Source organism: Pelmatolapia mariae, linkage group LG1 (assembly GCF_036321145.2).
Source record: "Pelmatolapia mariae isolate MD_Pm_ZW linkage group LG1, Pm_UMD_F_2, whole genome shotgun sequence".
Taxonomy (NCBI): domain Eukaryota; kingdom Metazoa; phylum Chordata; class Actinopteri; order Cichliformes; family Cichlidae; genus Pelmatolapia; species Pelmatolapia mariae.
In genome coordinates this window covers 24,012,604-24,031,528 of record NC_086227.1, presented here as the reverse complement: position 1 = coordinate 24,031,528, position 18,925 = coordinate 24,012,604, and the positions used below count along the sequence as shown (strand labels likewise).

The following is an 18,925-nucleotide window of genomic DNA, read 5'->3' as shown; positions in this document are numbered from 1 at the left end:
ACAACAAAAGTGCACGGTCTGTGTTCTCGACGGAGGATGGATCAACGCTTTCACCGCTAACGGAAGGAGATTTTTTTTTAAAACATTTTTTAAACCAATTTATAAACACTGGAATAGCCCATACTTGTTTGCGGTGAGTGATTTTTTTTGTGAATCTGTTTTCAAACCTGGAGGTTGTTTGTGTATACGAGCGAACATACGGCGAGGGTTTGTTGAGGAAGTCGTTACTATATCGAGGAAACGGGTGCTAGTTATTTCATTTTATTTTTCGAAGGTCGGTGCCGAGCCCTTGTGTATGTGTGTATGTGTGTGTGTGTGTAGCCCTCGCTGGTGTGCGCGCGCGTGCTTTTGTGTGTGCGTGCTAATGTGTGAAAAAGAGACAAGAGAGAGTGAGTGCAACAGAAAGAGAAAGAAAATGAGTCGCTCCGGTGCGCTCACGCGGCCATCTAGCTCTTAATATCGTTCAGTATTTATATATCGTTACTCACTTGTTATTAAGGACTTTAATATAATCGTGTTTTAAAATGCAGATTACCCAAAGGTCTAAAGAAAAGCGGCCGACCCCCCACCCCCTCAAATGAACTTCTTGTAACATTGTTACCGGTTCACTGTTGTTATTAGCCCATTAAAGCACAGCCCGGGGTTTCTGCGTTAAGCCATTTACGCTCACTTTAGACCCTTTTGACACGGACTCTTTAGCCTGTTTAAAACTGTATTGATGGATTTACTTTGTTGTTAATCCGCAGTCTTCAGTTCGTTTGGCTCCTTCGCAGTTGTTGTCTTTTCTGTGTTGCTTCTCGGGGCATTTCCTCTAAATGTGACTGCTAACGCATCTTGACCATTTTGGTGCTGTCGGGTTGGAGGATCTCACCCTGTACGTGTTTGTACGCGTGCGCGTGGCAGGTGGACCGTCTTGAATCACATCCCACGCGCTCCTTCACTTTCTTTCTTTCTTTCTTCTTCTGTGGGGAACACACTGAAACAGACGCACACACCGCTCGTTAGTCTCGTCACACAACCTGGGTTTAAAACACGGCCTGCAAACACAGCGGTGAAGCAACAGGCTTTACTGCACACACCGTGCGGCGGGTTGAGTTTATCTGTAGCCAGAAGGAGCCTTGTTGTGTGTTTTAGCTGCTGCTGATAAGCTTTGCCATAACTGCAAGAGCAGGGAATCTGACCTCCTGCTTTCTTTTTAACAGCTGCTGACTGGTGGTGGAGATAGGTCATTCATTGCTATATGGCTATCCCTCTGTCATGACTTTGTTCTGACATTTTTGGCATAATTCCGAGGCGTTTAATCCATTACTTATTGTAACTGACATGGGAAACAGTCCGGCTTCTCAGAATAGAGCCAGAAATGGCTTACAGTAGGGTAAAGGGCTAAAAAATACAGTGTAGGACAATTAGAAGTAAATGAGGGGGGCACATCAGTTGGCACTAGAATAGAACAGGAAGTGGTGTCATCCCAGGTATTTTGGTTATCACAGACACTATATGTATAGAGTTAGTTTCACTCCTATCAAAAAAAAAAATCATGTAAATGTATCTTACGGTTGTCATTCACTGTGTATTTAGTCAAGATATTGATCCAGATTAAGCCATATGCTAGATATGTGGTTGCTGGCCAGGTGCTTTTAAGAGTTCTCCTCAAGTGCGGTTAACGTGAGCCTACAACTGACATCTTTTACTTCTGATGATAGCCGGTGTCACCACTTCACTAATTTGTGTTTCATACAGGAAATCCTCTGCATGAACACATGCTCAACCTGCCATTTAACCAGTCCAAATTAGACTGCTTTCACAGATTCAGCTCTCACTCCCTCTGATGTTATGCCTTTCAGCACAATATGTCTTTTAATTAACTGTTCGTAATCACCAAATGTTTATTAGATGTAAAAAATTGAGGATACTGACAGATTATTAAGTTTCAATTCAATTCAAAAACAGTAACTTTGGCTACATTTAAATTTACATTTACACTTAAATAGAATAATTTTGGAACCAGTGACACGAACTGCTACTTTCATTTCCTGATGGGTATTATCAGACACAAAAATTAAGCCAAAACCATCTAGCTAGGTCACTTTGTGCCATTTTATTTTTATTTCACGGGTACTCCTTTCCCATCGTTCCATATTTGCTTTGCGACAACTCCAGTATATGTTTTCATGCTAACATGTTCATTCGGATAGAGATTTTTTTCATTTTAAAATGAAACTCATAGATTGAGAGCAGAATGGATGATGTCCTGTGTTTTCTCCATCTTATAAAACCTGTCATTCAGCTGGAGAAGCAGTTTCTAATCTTGCTTTTAATTTATTTAGGGAATCTCTGTTATTACAATGGGACTGCAAATTGTGTGCTCTTAAAATAAAGCCTGAAGTAGTGATGTCACAGATAGAATTGTTAGGGGTTTTATTTTCATGTCTCTTTTTCCCCACTACAGGACATATATATATCTATATCTATCTATATCTATATCTATATCTATCTATCTATCTATCTATCTATATATATATATATATATATATATATATATATATAAATAAATATATTTACTAAGGTATTTCACTAGGCTTTAGGCCAGAACAGTGATCATGTCACAAGGCTGCTGTGTTAGGATCAGTCATTGCTAATAGAGAGGGCAGGGTTAGGGTTATCTAAATTTAACCAGGTTGTAATTAATAATCCAACATTAATAATCCAACATTATTGATAAAAACTACATAGAAGTCACTGGAATGGATCTTCAGACATGCAGGACACAGATGCACAGTTTTGGTATTTTAGTATTCATGTATAATTTGCTGACTGCACTTCTAAAAACTGGAAAAGCATTTTCAGCTCCTTTTTGCTTAACAAACCTTAACAAACTAGATGGAGGCGGGGCGGTGCAGTTTGCATTGTTTCATACTTAAGGTGGATAAAAACCTGGCTGCTGCATGAATGTACCTGTTGTTTTTACCACAACTATGCAATTGTGATGGCTCTATTGTTCGGTGGACTTAAGATAATAACTTTGCACCTATGAAACACTCCGCTGGTTGTGATAGCAGTTGAGTTTTCTGCATTAATAGCATTCAGTTTTTGCCTGTCTGCCTGATCTTGTCTACAGTCTTTTTTTTTTAATCATCAGCCATCACTTTACACTGTATGCAGTATCATTAGGTAGAAAGGAGTATTAAATCGCCTACTTATGTTTAACTGTAATGCAACTTCTCTATGTGATGCAATTTGTTTCCTCATCAGGAAAACCTCTACTGTGCCTGGCCTAGTTTAAGCGAACAAGCACCTGCTGATAATGAAGATTTTCTGCTTGTTTTAAATGAAGCATTACCTTTCGGAGTGACTAACAGAAACCTTTCGATTGCCCAGTAATGTTTTGAGACACTAAAAAGTGTTCTTTGTTTCTCTACCACAGTTTGTGAAAATTAAGTCTTAGCAAGATATTATATATAATAAGAGGAACAAATATAGTGTTTTTGGCAGAAGTGAGTTAGCTGACTTTGGTTGGATTTATCCTCTCTTGTCACAGACTTACATGTCTCTGATGGTTCAGCACATGATAAGAGTAGGAGATTACTTATGCAAATCTTGCTCTCAGGAACAGAATTTTTTCAGTTGTAATCTGCCATTTAAAAGTTCTTGAAGCTTTATGCTGCGAGAGCACTTATACGAGGTTGGCATGTTTTCAGGTGTCGTTGTGCTGTTTGTCATGCTGTGGTAGCCTGCAGTGCTGTGAGTGTCTGGGGGCTAGACAGCAGCTGTGTTGAGCAGAGTGTTGGTGACAGTTTGTCTGTGGCAACAGCACCTGGCTCTGTTTAGAGAGTGATTAGGAGAGTCCCAAGCAGCTTCCTGTACTGTTTACACAAGGAGCCCGGAGTTAAAGGTGACCCACTTTGCATTTTCTTATCAACAGCCCACATTGATAGCTTTGAATAGCACAGACTGTAGAAAGGCCTTTGCATGGGTTTACATAGTTCCCTATTACAGAGAATGGGATGTGTTTTACTGGGTGAGGCTTGGCTTTTACTAGCATCACAACAATGTCCTTAGGTGGTATGAAATTGTGGGTGCATTTACCGCTCTCTTTGTGTGACAGGGCTGGATTCGTCTGTGGTCTGGCTCTGTGATGGAGGAGAACACAAGTGTAGGGACGTTTAGGAAATTGAGGGCTTTTTTTCTGTTTTGTCTACATACCCTCTGCCATGTTTCCTTTGCTTCTCTGTCTTTCCCTCTCTGTGTTTTTGCCCTTCTGTATCCCTAGCTAGAACTCTCATGGGGCATGTCTTAGATTTTGTAGATTTAACCTTGGTTTGATGGCTTTTCCCTTTGGGACGAATTGAGTTTGTGTGTTTGATTGTCTTTCTAAGAATCTCCTATTGAGTGTTTAAAAAAAACTGTAGTAAATGTAAGCTGTAAATGTGATGACCAGTGAAGACAGCTGAACAAACAGGTCATAAAGTATTTATCTGAAGAGAAGACAGATGGGACGTTGGGTGAAGGACCAAGCAGACAGTTCCACAGGTAGAAAGAAGTAGTAAAGTATAGAGCCAGAGAGCCAACAGCTTCCTGTGTCTGATGTCCTCCTTTTTTTTCTCAGGCCTGCAACATTTTCCTCCTCATTTCCAGTAATAAAGCCACTTATTACTTTACGTGTGTGTGTGTGTGTGTGTGTGTGTGTGTGTGTGTGTTTGTTTACTCTGTGTATGAGAGCAAGCTAAACCTGCTCTGTAGAATGTGTAGAGATGCATGTCTTGTCACCCAGCACTGCTGTTAAACATTGCTTAATTTTATCAGTATGATATGTGTGTGTTGGTTAGTGCATGCTTTTAAAAACATTAAGGCCTTGTCATACAGCCTGGCACACTCACATGCCTTGTGACACACCACATTATTTTGAGGCTAGATGGTTAATTTTACATAAAAACAAAGGACTTCAGTAACAGTAGCCTAATTCTCCAGTAATAGATCAGGAAGGCTGTACAAAGTGTCAAAGCTACCCGATATACGTACAGTTGTTACACTGATGGCAAGTAGACGCGAATATGAGAGTTTTAATGAGAGTCTTGGCCTCAATTTGTAGACTCAAGTCCTTGTAATGAGGGTTACTTGCATAGGATCGCTTCACATTGCTGAAAAAATATTCCAAGTAGATCTGACATTTCAGAGGTAAAAACTAGTAGGACGTACATTGCACCTGTGTTTACATGATCAGAATAATTTGTTAAACATGGAAATTAGTGTATGGTACATTCATCTGTAAGAGTGGATTTTTATCACTCTCATACAAGTTTTTTTTCACCTAAAAGATCTTCACCTCAAGTTAAACTATAGTTTGTGTTTGGCCTTTTTTCAGCTTTATTTGACAGGCACAGTGAAGAAAGGACAGGAAAGCAGGGGCAGAGATAGAAGGGGGAAGACATGCGGTAAAGGGTCAGACTAGAACCCGGGCCTGCCGCTCTCAGCTGATCGGCCTGTGGCTGTCTCTGCACGCACTGAGCTAAACCAGCACCCGAAACTATAGTTTGTGTTTAAAAGATGGCCACAATGTTACACATTGGCTTGGGAAGTCCCATTTTGAAGCCTCAACTTGAACACTTCATTTATTTATTTATTTGTTTTCAAAGCTGGGTGTAATGAGTGAGTAGATCTCAGAAAAAGAGGACACAGCATGCTCATACGATGGCCATTTATCAACCTCTGTGTAGCCATATCCTAAATCATATGCTTCTCTGTCTTCTCTGTTTTTCTGTATGGGACCATAACTCACACAGTGAACATTGTGCTGTTTTAATTAAGATTTGGAAGTAGAGATTGGAACTATAAACTCATTAGGAAAGTCTTTAACTGGGTCATAAATCAATCTAGAAGTATGGACTTCTATACAGTCTGTATTGTCTGTTTGCAACCAGAGGAGTATTTCTTGTGCTGGGCATTGGACGAATGTAGGTTTAAAGCATTTCTTCAGTGGCTTCACTTTATTGACCGATAGGCTCCATTAATCTTTTATACATATTCTCTGACCATACAATATTTTACATCTCGTAACTGGAAACACTTTTATTCACTTTGGCTTGATTGGAGCTTAAATCGTTGTTTTCTCCAGTTTAGTGTCACATTTTTCAGGGTTTCTTTTTCGAACATGAGGACTGTGCGGGCAATCTTTATAGATGCAAGGTGAGTCACACTGCTCTCCATTGTGGTCGAGTCCCATGCTTCGAGAGCCATTCCCTGAACTGCATTGGAGACATACTGCTTTGGTAGCCATCGTGATTTCATTTAGACAACAGTGCGCAGTGTTCATCTGTGGAGTAATTTCCAGCAACTTTGTCACAGTCTCAACTTTGTATTAGAAGCTTCAGTTTGGATTTGATTGCCTGAGGCGTACGATGAAAAAGAAAACATTTTCATTCACACAAGTCGCTCTTGCTACATTGAGCAGACCAAACCACCTCTTTAGATTATATGCGTATGTTTGTGTAGCTCGTGTTTGCTGCTGTCGTTGTCATACCCCAGAGCCTGATAAGCACGGGCCAAATAAACACAACACAGGCAACGTGAGAGCAGTAGATAAGCGAATCATACACACACTCAATACTGACCATACTTGACTATTGCCCTCACCAAGTAGAGCCTCTTTCATTAACCTTTTTTTTTTTTTTTTTTTTTTTTGGTGTGTGTACCTCAGCACAATTCACATAGCGTGTCTGTCCGTCTTGTGCTTTCTCCAGTCACACTAAAAACCAGCTTTGTGCTAAGGGCTACTCGTCAACAAAGCCCTTTTCTTCTGCTATCACATCATCATCTCTTTTTGCCTCTATCTGTGTCTGCTTCCACCTCTCTTCAACATGACTCTTTGCCTCTCTTGGCTCTCTTGTTTCCTCCATTTCTGTCTTTTCCTCTGTTTCTGCGATATCTGCCATATCAGCTGACTGTCATATTGTATGTGTCTGTTTGTTAGCATGCCTCATTGTGTATGAGCACAAGGTCAGATATGTGCCTGAAGAAGTGAAGCAATTTTGCGGCCAAGTGTTTTAATCAGCTCATGGACAGAGCTGCATGCCTGTGTTGGTGGAGGCCACAGTTGCCGTGTTAAACGTGCTCTCACAGAGAATCTAGTTGCCAGCTAGACTTGTTTTATCTGGCTGATATTTGCATAACTAAAAGGGTATGCATTTTGGGAACTGTTCTTTCTGTATTTTTGTTTATATCTTGGTTTCACATCTTCCATACGCGTTGCCTCTTATCTCAGTATCACATCAACCTTATGTGTTTCTCGTTGCATTGCAACCGATTGACATAATTTCCAATAATTTAGTGAGTGGATAACATAAACACACAGGGGGGTACATCACTGCATAGTTTTCCCAATCTATTCAATGTCATGGATGTATGCATTATGGCAATCAACTGTTTTGCGTTCTTTTAGGATGGCAAGTGAATCTCTTAAATGTTGAGTAAGCCATTGAGAAAGATCATGCTGATGTACTCAACACCTGCACAAGCACGCTGCACACTTCATTGCCTCTTAATACATTCTGCACCACAAAATCTGTGGATCGGTGCAAGCCAATCCAGTTTTTTGTTACATTTGCACAGTACCATGGCAAGTACAGGCACCTGTGTTGTATGTGCACACAGAACACAAACGGATGTTTACATTTAACAGAAAGTTTAATATACTTGAATGGTTTAATTCTATGACTAATAATGATTTCTTCTCATGCACACTATAAAAAAAATCATAAAAAATGTAAACAATAAAATATAATGCAATTTATAAAGGCCAAAGGTAAAAGTTTGATCATTTTAAAAAAATAAAGAAAAAAGATAAGAAAGGATAAAGAAACTAATTTGAGAAACTGGAACCTGACAAAGTGTTGCATGACTAAATTGAGTGATCAGTTGTCAAAATAATTGTTGTCAGCTGTTTTCCTTTTGGTTGAATAACCAAGTAACAACTGACTAAATGTTTGTAAGGTTGTGTAACTGTTCTAGCTTTAATCTTACAGATCCTTAGATTTTCCCTGTGCTAACTAGATAAGTCATGAACATTTGCACTTTTGAACCACTTCTTATTCTTTTTGCATTCTTTGTGGATCTAATCTTAAAGCACACAGTTCGCTGGTCCAGCTAATAAACAAGCAATGCTCAAATTCATTGTAATATTACTGAGAAATTTTTATTTGAATTTTTAAGCACTGCAAGAGCCATTGTGATTAATCTGGACTTACCCTCGAACGTTGTGAAATATTAAAATCACTTTTTAAATGAATGACTGTTCTGCAAATGGTGTACTTGTCAAGTACTTGAGAGAATCAAGGACACCACAAGTCTCAGCTCTGTGGCAAAGCCTTGTTTTTGTGGCTACTCACAAAGATTTGGCCATGGTGACAGTGGTTTGCCTTCTTCGTGCTCGCCTAGAGAAGAGAGGTTCACTCGTCAAACCGTGCAGCATCCACACATTTGGACACGCACACGCATGCACGACCAGGAACACACACCAATTATACCAATTACAAGATTACAACAGGCCAACTCTCAGCAACAGCTATGGAAAGTCAAGTGGGTGCTGTGTGCATGTCTGTCTCTGTGTGTGTCTGCTTGTGTGTGTGCGGTGGTGCCGCTTGGGAGTCAGGGCCCATGCAGAGCACTTGCAGTGCTAATTAGGCAACCACAACCCAGAAGAGTACATCACAGAGAGAATAGAAAAGGGAGAGCGGATGAAGTGAGGAGTGTATGTAGGGAATCCAGCAAAAAAAAACAAAAAACTGTGCTCATCTCCTGAGGAGGCTTGTGGAGGGAGATAAAGAGAGGAGGAGGGAGCAAGCTGAATGATGATAACAACCAAAATATGTTACATGCAATGATGTCCCCAAGCACTGAGAGTATCACAGTTCAGAACAATACAATTTATTCAGGTTTGTGGGATATATAGGTTGTCTGCTTATTTGTCAGCATTGTGTGTGTCATCTGTGCCTGTGTACGTATCAGTTTATGTGGCTAAAAGTACGCTAAAGAAACACACAGGTGCAGAAAAGACGATAAGCTCCATGGTAGATTTTTGTCTTTTGGTTTTTGAGTTCATGTGTGGGAGATCTGTAACGTTTGTAATGTCGCCCTCCCTTTTTCGGAGCCAATCTGTCACCCTTTTTCAGTCTCTGTAACAGGTGAGGTTGATTAAAAGAGGGAGTTGGCAGGACATGGTAATATCTGAGCTAACAGCCTCCATGCTTTCTGACGAACAGCTGGGCTGGGGCTGAAGCAGGCCCTCTCATCAGGGGAGCAGCAAGGCTGTGTCCCCCTCAGCAAGAGGCTGCAGAGGGCACAGCCATACAGACAGCAGCTTGACTCCTGGGGCATCGACCACAAAGAGCCAGAAACACAGACAGGAGGCTCTTGTGCGTGTTTGTGTGGCTGAATGTGTATCTCTGCATGTGTGTGTTCACACTCTCTAAGCAGCATTGTGAAGCGTAACCAGACTGTTCTGTCATACGCCCACGCTGGTGTCTCCGAGAACACAACTACACACTCCCAAGATGACATGCGCTCGCGCGCGCACACACCACCACAACCCCAGCCACCCCTACCACAGCCGCTATGTAATTAACAGACAGAGGAAATGGCACTGTTGGGGTGGGTAAGTCGGATGCAGGGAGGAGGAGAGGAGAGAAAATCATCTCAGCTCGTGCCTGCCCCGAGGACACACTGTTTCTCTGTGGCTGTGTGTGCGTTGGAGAATTGAAGAGAAGAAGGTGAAGAGAGGGAGAGAGATGCCGGCTGGTCTTTTGAAATCTCTGTGTTTTTGTTGCTGGCTGCTGGAAGGCAGGTTGGGGGTGGGGTGAAAACAGTGAGTGTACGAGAGGAAGAGAAGTAGGAGGTGAGGGATGAATAATAAGGTGTTCACACACATGCACGTTCACGTACACAGCCGTATCATTTAAAGCCACACAACGTAGAAGACAGAAAGACTGCTCTCTTTGCTTGTTGCACAGTGGTGTCTGCGTGCTTGTGTGTTTAGGTGTGTGTGTGTGTGTGTGTGTGTGTGTGTGTGTGTGTGTGTGTGTGTGTGTGTGTGTGTGTGTGTGTGTAGGACAATGTGAGCAAGCCAGGTCAGAGAGAGATGTACTCTGTTCTCCGCTGTAGCTCCATAATGGAGGCCTGCTGTATAATGACAGCTCAGACACAGGCAATGCTGTCTCCCTCTCTTTCGGCTTCTTGATTGATCTCTCGCTCAGCCCCCCACCCTCACCCCACCCCCCTCCTCCTACACCACCACTGTTTTTTTTTCTTCCTCTGTCTTGGTCTTCCTTTTCTTCTTCCATCTTTCTCCAGTGGAACTGTCGCCTTTGATTCAGCTTCTCTGCAGCCACAGTGCTTCTGTTTCAGGATTTCTCTGATATTAGGTTTTTGTCTTTGGTATGGAGTGAAAGAGATGGCACTCGTAGGTGTGTGTGTGTGTGTCTATGGAAACACACGTACACATCCGTTGTATCGTGCCTGAGGGTAGACTACTCTGACATCTCATCTAAGAAGTCAAACAAACTTGGAACTACCAGAGCAGGTTTATCCTGCTGTGCTCCTGGATAGTCTGCGTATGTGTGAATGTGGAGGTTTGTGTGTTCACGAGTGAGAATGAAACATACATCTGTTTGCACTGTTAATATCCAGACTCATATCTGTGAGCATTTACAACCACCTTTGATATTATGTCCTTGGTCAAGTGGCTTTTCTTTGTTTTGGAATACCTGCCTGTGCACCTTAAAGATCATCTTTTTTTGGTCAACCTTAGCTGTTTATGGATACATGAGTACCATTTATAAACAGTATATCATTCAAAGTTTAGATTTAGTTAGCCGCAGAGTTATGTTTCCTGTTGCTATGCAGTCTTTTTTGGCCGGCTTTAGGCACATGATAACTTTGCAGTGGTAGCAGCTATTATGCTCATATTACATCCTGTTTAGCTAGGTTGGTTTAATCTTAATTGCAGCTTACTTAACTGCTGTTTTGTGAACCCTCGTTTGTCTCCCTTGTCTCTTTAATCTGAAGTTTCTTTCATGTTAAACTTCTTACATAGCTTCCTGTCATCTATTTCATCCTCCTGTCAGCATATCTTGTGCTACCTTGAGCTTCTGTCAACCAGTCAAAATGACATGTACTCATCAAATTGACTCTAAATCCTTCCTCTGTCAGTGTCTGAGCTGCTAAGGCTAAAGGTTTGGTCAGACGTGCACTGCAGCCCTGAACCTTTGTAGTAATAACCCAGAAGAGTTACATATGAGGGCGCCATTTTCCAAATAATTTGGGTCAAGTATTAAATGGACTTGATTCTTCCAGCTTCCTAGTACAGAATCAGTCGGATGTTTGAATGAGCCAGTGTGTGAATAGAGTAAGTAACTGTTTGGAGAACTCATACAGAGTGAGTGGGCACTCTGTGTCCTGTCTCCTTGTCTCTACCCAGGCGCCACCTCTTATCTAAACCTATATATTTCCACTAGTGATGCAGACTATTTCCTGTTGTCTGTTTGTGAAAGAGGCCATCTTTGGGCAAAGTCGAAACTTGATTTTCTCGACTTTGTCTGAAGTTTAGGTGTGACAGTCTAGCTGATATATGCTTTCCCTCTGAAAATTGCCATCAGTTTTTAACTCTGTTGAGCAACTCTGATTAGAGCCCATAATGTAAGAAAAAAACGAATTTTCCTCTTACTTTTGGGCGAGATGCTTGAGGCACGTCTGCAAAAACTGAACTAAACGCACGTCACTTGGAGTTCAATCATTCCATTAACATCTTGTTCACTGTTCCTTATTCAAATATTTAATACTGGCCTGTTGATAAAAAAACAAATATCAAATGTCCTTTACTAATCAGGGAACAAACTGTGCTAGACTTAATTTAGCCTTGAAGTAGTGGGAGTAAATGTTTGTGTTGTATTGACAAATATAGCTCTGATACTACATCGTACTACATCAAAGAACAGATTATCAGAAACCAGCGTTCATGCTGTAGACGAAAATAAGAACTGGAATGTTGAAGTGGAACACAACAGCAGACCACACAGCTATATTACATTAGAGCTACAGAAGTATTCAAAGCTGAGCACAGCAAGGCTTTTAGAAATTGTTCTTCAGTCGCCTGCCCGACCACATGCATTGAGCCAACTGGTTTATTGTAATGACATTTTTATTGCTCATTTTAAGCGAGACACTGACCGGTTTGGCTCTGTTCCTAAACAGAGCCACAATATTGTGGCACGACTGAAGTGTGCTTTACCATGCCTCTAGAAAAGAGGCATCTGCTGCCTGAGTGAAGTAAAGCGTGGAAACGCACTAGTTGTCATGTGTCAGTTGGCAGTACAGTTTCAGTCCGTGCTGTATTGGACTTGGCCAAAACAGGTTGGTGACTGGATCAAATAGATGGGCCAGCAGCACGGCACTGCTAGTTTTAACAAGCTGATAGGCAAATCCCTTCCTGGTTAAAGATTAACCACTCGCTAGAGCTGCCACTGCATTATCTCTCCACTGGCCAGGGCATACAGTAGCCAAGAGGATTTACGTTCTCTGTGTGTGTGCGCGAGCGTGCGAGCGTGCGCATGAAAGTCTAATCTGCATTCCAACCAGCAAAAGGGTGGAACTGTGTGTGTCAGTGTGTTTGTTTGACTATGGGAGTTAGTGATCTGCTTCTCTCCCAGCTGGGTGTTAAAACAGTGTGTTTACTGTATGCCATTTAGCAGTCAATCTGTTCTGTGTGTGTGTTTGTGGGTGCGTAGAATCATGTTTGTATGTAGCCTGTTGTAGTCTACATTCTTTTTCAGGGCTTTGTATTTGTTTTCCCTTAGGGCGTAACAGAAAGGGTTAATTGCATCAGTAAGCTTGGTGTGTAATAGACTCCTTTAACCCCTGGGTTGTCAGAAAAAATGCTCAGCGTTTGCTCCAGTGTCAATAGATCTAATTTATTCATATCTCTGTAAATGTTGCATTAACATCCTTAACCTTGGTTTGTCCTTCTCTTAATCCACAATGATATCATTAAAATGTATCCGTTTTCTTTTGTGTATTACTGGATTAAAGGACTGTGACATACGCTGTTTTACTGACAGAGGATTCCCCTGATTGACTGTTAGACAATGCCATCTGCTGGTTGTTTGAAGAATGAAAGGCCTGACACTGCACACACTGAGCAAGTGTGTTGTAACTGAGTGATGTTAAGAAATGACAGCAGGCCCACTTATCTGGAAATTCAAGAGACATTACTCATGCTTTCCTTAGATCATAGTCTTCATCTTCACTTAGTCTGAAAATAGAGCCTACACGGCTTGTGCATGGCTTGTGTTTTCCCAGTTTAGAAAGAAATCTAATCACACTGTCACTGATTTTTGCATGACTTGTAATCGTTAGTACGTTAAAGTAATAGGTGTTTATCTGTTTTGTTGTTGGAAGCTAACTGGGAAAATACCACTGTTTGTTTTCCATTTCTGGGTATTTACTTTACTGGACGAGAGATGGTGGTGACAGGAAATGAGGGCAGACTGATAGGGGGATAGATTGTGTGTGTGTATGCAACAAAGCAAGACTTAAACCATGAGAAAAGGATTCCTTATGAGTTACGCTACTCATGACTGCTGGTAGATTACTCAGAACGTAGAAGCATAAGCACACACACACACACACACACCGCCAATCTTTGATAGGATGTGTTGTTCAGAACCAGCTGGTTGATCTTCGTGGTTTTAGACAAAAAATGGAAGAGAGAGCCGGAAACAGCGATGACTGTGGTGGTCCTGTGTTCACAAGGGACAAACTTCTCTGGAGGAACAGAGAGGATTTCTGGGAGGTGGCATTTGGCGAAGTGCTGGCCACTATGTTGTTTTAACCCAAAGATTGTATCTCTCGCTCACTTGCTCCTTCGCTGTTCTGAGAAAAGTAGCGAGTGGCGGAAGGAGGAAATGACTAAAACAAGTCATTCACACCCCTGCTATGACAGCAGGACAGAGAGAGGGGAAGTCAAACCCACACTTTTACCCTTTTCCTGAGTCCTCCACCCCAACCACTATTACACATTAGGCTCCCCCACCCTGATAACAGCTCTTTTTAATTGTGGCATACTGTGTGTTTACTCAAAGGAACCCCTGTCTGTGTGTGTGTGTGTGTGTGTGTGTGTGTGTGTGTGTGTGTGTGTGTGTACGGGTTCGTACTATCCTGGTGGGGACCAAAATCTGACTTTTACTATCCTGGTGGGGACCAAAATCTGACTTTTACTATCCTGGTGGGGACTTTCTGCACCGTGGGGACCAAAATCCAGGTCCCCTCGGGGTTGAAAGCAATTTTCACACTCAAAATGCGGTTTTACTGTCAGGGTTACAATTAGGTTATGGTTAGGTTTAGGGTAAGGGTTAGGGTTAGGCATTCATTTTTAATGGTTAGGGTTAGGGTAAGGGGCTAGGGAAAGCATTATGTCAATGGGATGTCCCCACGAGGATAGCAAACCAGACATGTGTGTGTGTGTGTGTGTGTGTGTGTGTGTGTGTGTGTGTGTGTGTGTGTGTGTGTGTGTGTGTGTGTGTTGTAAAGGTTAGATTGCGCATACATTTTTTTTTGGTATGACATCCTCATTTGTGTGAAATGTTACAGATTCGTGTAAAAAGGAGAAGAATGATTTTCTTTTTGTATTTGCTTTGAAATAGCCTTAGTTTCACTTTAATTTGAGTATTTTCAGTTGTGGAAATGTGTGAATAAAGCAAATTGAACTGAATTGAATTGAGGCTAATAATTTACAAAAGAGTTTCTGTGTTGTGCTGTAGGGCTTGACACAGGCCAGGGCATGTTCTTTCTTTCTTTCTCCTAACTTCTTTGTATTTGTCTTAAGAAAAAAAAAGGGAGCCTCGCATAGTTCACCTACCTGCTCCCCCTCCATTCATGCATATGCATACACGACCCCACACGCACACGCTTCATGATGCTTGCCAGCAATGGGGTCAGATGTGATGACCGGCTGAGCACCCTTCCCTGTTTCTCCTCCTCCTCCGTCTCCTCCTTCCCTCCCCTCCCCCTTCTCCAATTCGCCTTTGCGGGGCATGCATGCCTGTGTCTGTTATCTACAAATGGCTGAGGAATTATAGGTTGAGAAGGGTGGAGGAGGAGGAGTGAGGGAGACTGTGGGGAGGGGGTGGGGGTGAGGTCATGTGACATCGCAGCAGCTGCTAGCCTAAGAATTTCTGTTTTCTCAGTTAGAGAGAGAGAATGAGCGAGAGCACGGAGGGGAGAGAGAGGCGGCGTGCGTAGTGTGTTGCTTTGTTAGATAAGCTCTACATGGTCTTTGTGAGCTGCGGTGCGAGAGACAGGAAGGCAGCCGGGCAGGCAGGGAGCGAGTGGACGGGCAGGACGAGAGAGATAGGCGGAGAGTGAGTGAGAGAGAAGGGAGCAGTAAGATGGTGTGTGTCCTGGCGCTCGTTACCGGCGCGCACTGGGCTGGGCTCAATGAGAAGATGCAGGCATGGGAGATCCAGGCGGCTCCACTCCTTTGTGCAGTAAGAAGCTTCGATCACACTTTTTATTTGTGAGGGGGGTTCTTGAACCCCTGCGAGAACTCCGGATGTGCGCCTCTGCGTGTATTTGTCAGGCTGTGTGCTTGTTCGTCTCTTCTTTCACTGCTACTCACATTTGTTTCTGTTTGTGCTGTGGTTTATGTGTGGTTGATACAGTCAACCATAAGCTGCTGTCTCTGTAGTTACTCATTTAGAAAAAGTTCCTTGAATATGTCCTCCTGACTTTGTCGGACTTTCCCTAAATAGGGAGGGAAGAGTAGCACGCTATTGTCTTAAGTCACGTTACTGGAATGGAGTTGAACTTGGTGTGTGCTTTTGCTTGTTTGCCGGTCTGTCACCAGGCTCTGTGTGTGTTACTTTAGTGATTCCATTATTAATTGTTTGCTGGGTTCATTGAAAGTGCACTGGGTAACTGGGAGGTTACAGGCAGGACAACTTGAGAGGTGTTGGGAATGCTATTCACTCTCTCATGCCTGACTTGCCACTGTGTGTGTATCCACTTGAAAACACACACACACACACACACACACACACACACACGGTGCTCTGCTTCTGCTCTCTTCTCAGAAGGGAAAATGATCTTTTTATAGCCCTCTCAGGCTACATCCACAATAATACATTTTCACTTAAAGCAGTGTTTTTAAAATGAAAACAATCTCCGTTGTGCACACTTTCAGAAATGGTCTTCAGCTTTACTAACCTAACCGCAAATCACATTGACCATTCACTGGACAGGCGTGTGTGATGCAAACATGAAACGCATAAAAGCCACTGAAAATAACAAAAAAGTATAAAAGCGTAAATTGCAAAGCAAATATGGCAACATTTTAGAGTGACAGAAGTACCCACACAAGTAAAATATAATCCTAAAATAAATGGGAGCTGTAAAATCTTAGCTGAATTTTTGTGACTGATAAGATCTAATTGGTAAACAAACGTGGGCATTTGCACCATTGTTTACAAATTTTTCTGTTTCTGCCCAACCAAATCCTGGAGTTTTTATACTAAACACAGGACTGTTCCAAGAACGTTTTTTGTTTTCGGAGGCCAAAATTACCTGAGTAGTGGGGATGCTAGGCTTAAATATAGAAAAAGTACCCTTAAAAGTGAAAATGTACCTTTGTGGCTCTGCTAGGCTTCTGCGGAAAACTGAGATCTGAACTTGCTTGCCAAACTGCTATTGATATACTTTTTATTAGTAAGCAGATCTTAGGCATCATGTTCATTGAAAGTTCATTTTAAATGTTGTTTTTAAGGGAGAATTCAGAACAACTGTGTGTATGTGTGTTATTGTTTGTGTAACAGAAGATATATGAGTCTGAAGCTAAACTGTCCTCCGAGCCTTCCTTTGTGTGTCCGTGCGTGCGTGTATGTGTGTTTTGCTTGAGCACGTAGGGGTATCAGACACCGCTCTGGCATTTAGGGATTCCACTGACCGTGGGGCTGTCAACATGGTGTCACTTTTCAACACACACATACACAGGAAGGAAGGAAAGGACAGACCCTCTCAACCCTCCTCACCCTTTCAACCCCTTCAGCCATCAGAGCTTTTTCTAACCCAGACTGCCATCAATTTCACTTTTATATTAAGTCTGTTTCTCTTTGCAACGCAGCATTTTCTTTTATTGGTAGTGGGGTTTTTTTTGTTTTGTTTTGTTTTTTTCAATCAAGCTCAGTGTCAGTGTGAGAAACATTTTCTTAAGTGATGGTTATGTGAGGGAACCAAAAGGCACTCTGAATATTTTCGTGCTGATTTTTTTTAAACGAATATGATATTTCTATTTAAAGGTAGTAATGTTGGAGCATGCTCAGTAGAGGAGCTATGTAAACTCCATGACCGTGGACCTCTGGCACACATGCAGTCAACTGCAGCTCTTTGAGCAAAACAAAGAGTGACCTGCCCTCTAACCTCTCACCTCTGACCCTATGCCATACAGCCAAAGCCCCTCTGCTCCTCAACCCCTCACACCACCGATCCCCCATCCTCTCCAGCTGTCACAAACAGGAACCCAGCACCACACGCTGTATTTTTATTTACACAAATCCTCATGCCTTGAATTTTTTATCATTCTTTAATGGAAATGCAGTATTGGTCCCTAATACTTTTCCATTCTCTTCCTTTGTTCTTCATTTGTAGGCATGAGCCATGAGCCAAAGTCACCATCATTAGGAATGATCTCCACGGCGACCCGTACCACGGCGACGGTCAGCCCTCTTACCCCGTCACCTCTCAATGGCTCTATCGTAGCCAATGGAAGCCCAGCTGCCCAGTCAACTCATTCGGGATTTGCTGCAGCCCTCCGTAAACTGGCAAAACAGGCAGAAGAACCGCGAGGTAAAGCCAGCCGACCCATATGACAGGGATGTTACACGGAACTGAAATTTGGACAGTTAATTTGAATTCTCATCTAAAATCTGATCTGTAGTGCCGTAGGAAGAGTTCCTTTCACATAAAGAATGAAGTATTATTATTTTTATTGAGGGAGATCTTAATAGTTTTGTATGCACTATCTGAGTAGTGTAAATTTACAGACCAATATATAGTGTTTATTTAAATGTGAGCATTTCCTGTTGTGTTTTTCACTTGAAAAATGATGTTTAACTGTTAGAGATGGAGTAGCCTCAGTATGGTCATATCAGACAGACGGTGCTTTTAAAGGACATGAAGCGAAAGGGGCTTTTCTCAGACAGAAGGTGAACTGAGGGGCAGAAGCAAGAGCCAGTGTGAGTAAACTAAGGGTCATTTTGAACAATGATTCATGCAAATCAACTCTAGTATTCCAGGAAATTACATAACAGGTCCCCATACAACGTGAAGGTTAGAGTTTCTAATTTGGGTATTAAGGTCAGACTGTAAAGTGGTTAGCTGAAAATATTTTGATAATACCAAACCCTGTTCCCAGGTGTGACTTATATCTTAATCTTGCTTCACATAGCCATACTTGTTAGACTTGGTGTTTTGCACCTCATGTAAGCTGTCTGTGGGTTGTATATTTAGCCTTTTTGTGTCCACACACACATATATATATATATATATATATATATATATATATATATATATATATATATATATATATATATATGTATATGTATATATATATATATATATGTGTATATATATATATATATATATATATATATATGTATGTATGTATGTATGTATGTGTGTGTGTGTGTGTGTGTGTTTGTTTATAGAAGTGCTCATATTTGTACATGCATGTATGCTCCAAGACCAGCATAGCTGTGTTCAACTGTTATTAGCAATGTAGGGATATCCACATAGGGTTAAATTAGTTGGTGTCCCCACAGAGGCTGGTATGAAGGGAGCCACTCTAGCTGACCCACTTAATGTGCTGTATGTGAATCCATGTACACTT

General features: G+C 41.8%; 1 protein-coding gene across 3 annotated transcripts in view; it reads left to right on the top strand.

Annotated features, from left to right (window-relative positions):
* Window positions 1–18,925, top strand: part of gse1b (Gse1 coiled-coil protein b) — a 161,167-nt gene that overhangs the window by 120,372 nt on the left and 21,870 nt on the right. For 2 of the 3 annotated variants that reach the window (XM_063476849.1, XM_063476859.1), the window contains one exon: window positions 17,686–17,883. In XM_063476849.1, coding sequence (XP_063332919.1) covers window positions 17,686–17,883 — 198 coding nt within the window. Of the gene's footprint in view, window positions 1–15,243; window positions 15,531–17,685; window positions 17,884–18,925 lie in introns of those variants that run through there. The other variant, XM_063476867.1, reaches the window with a different exon arrangement.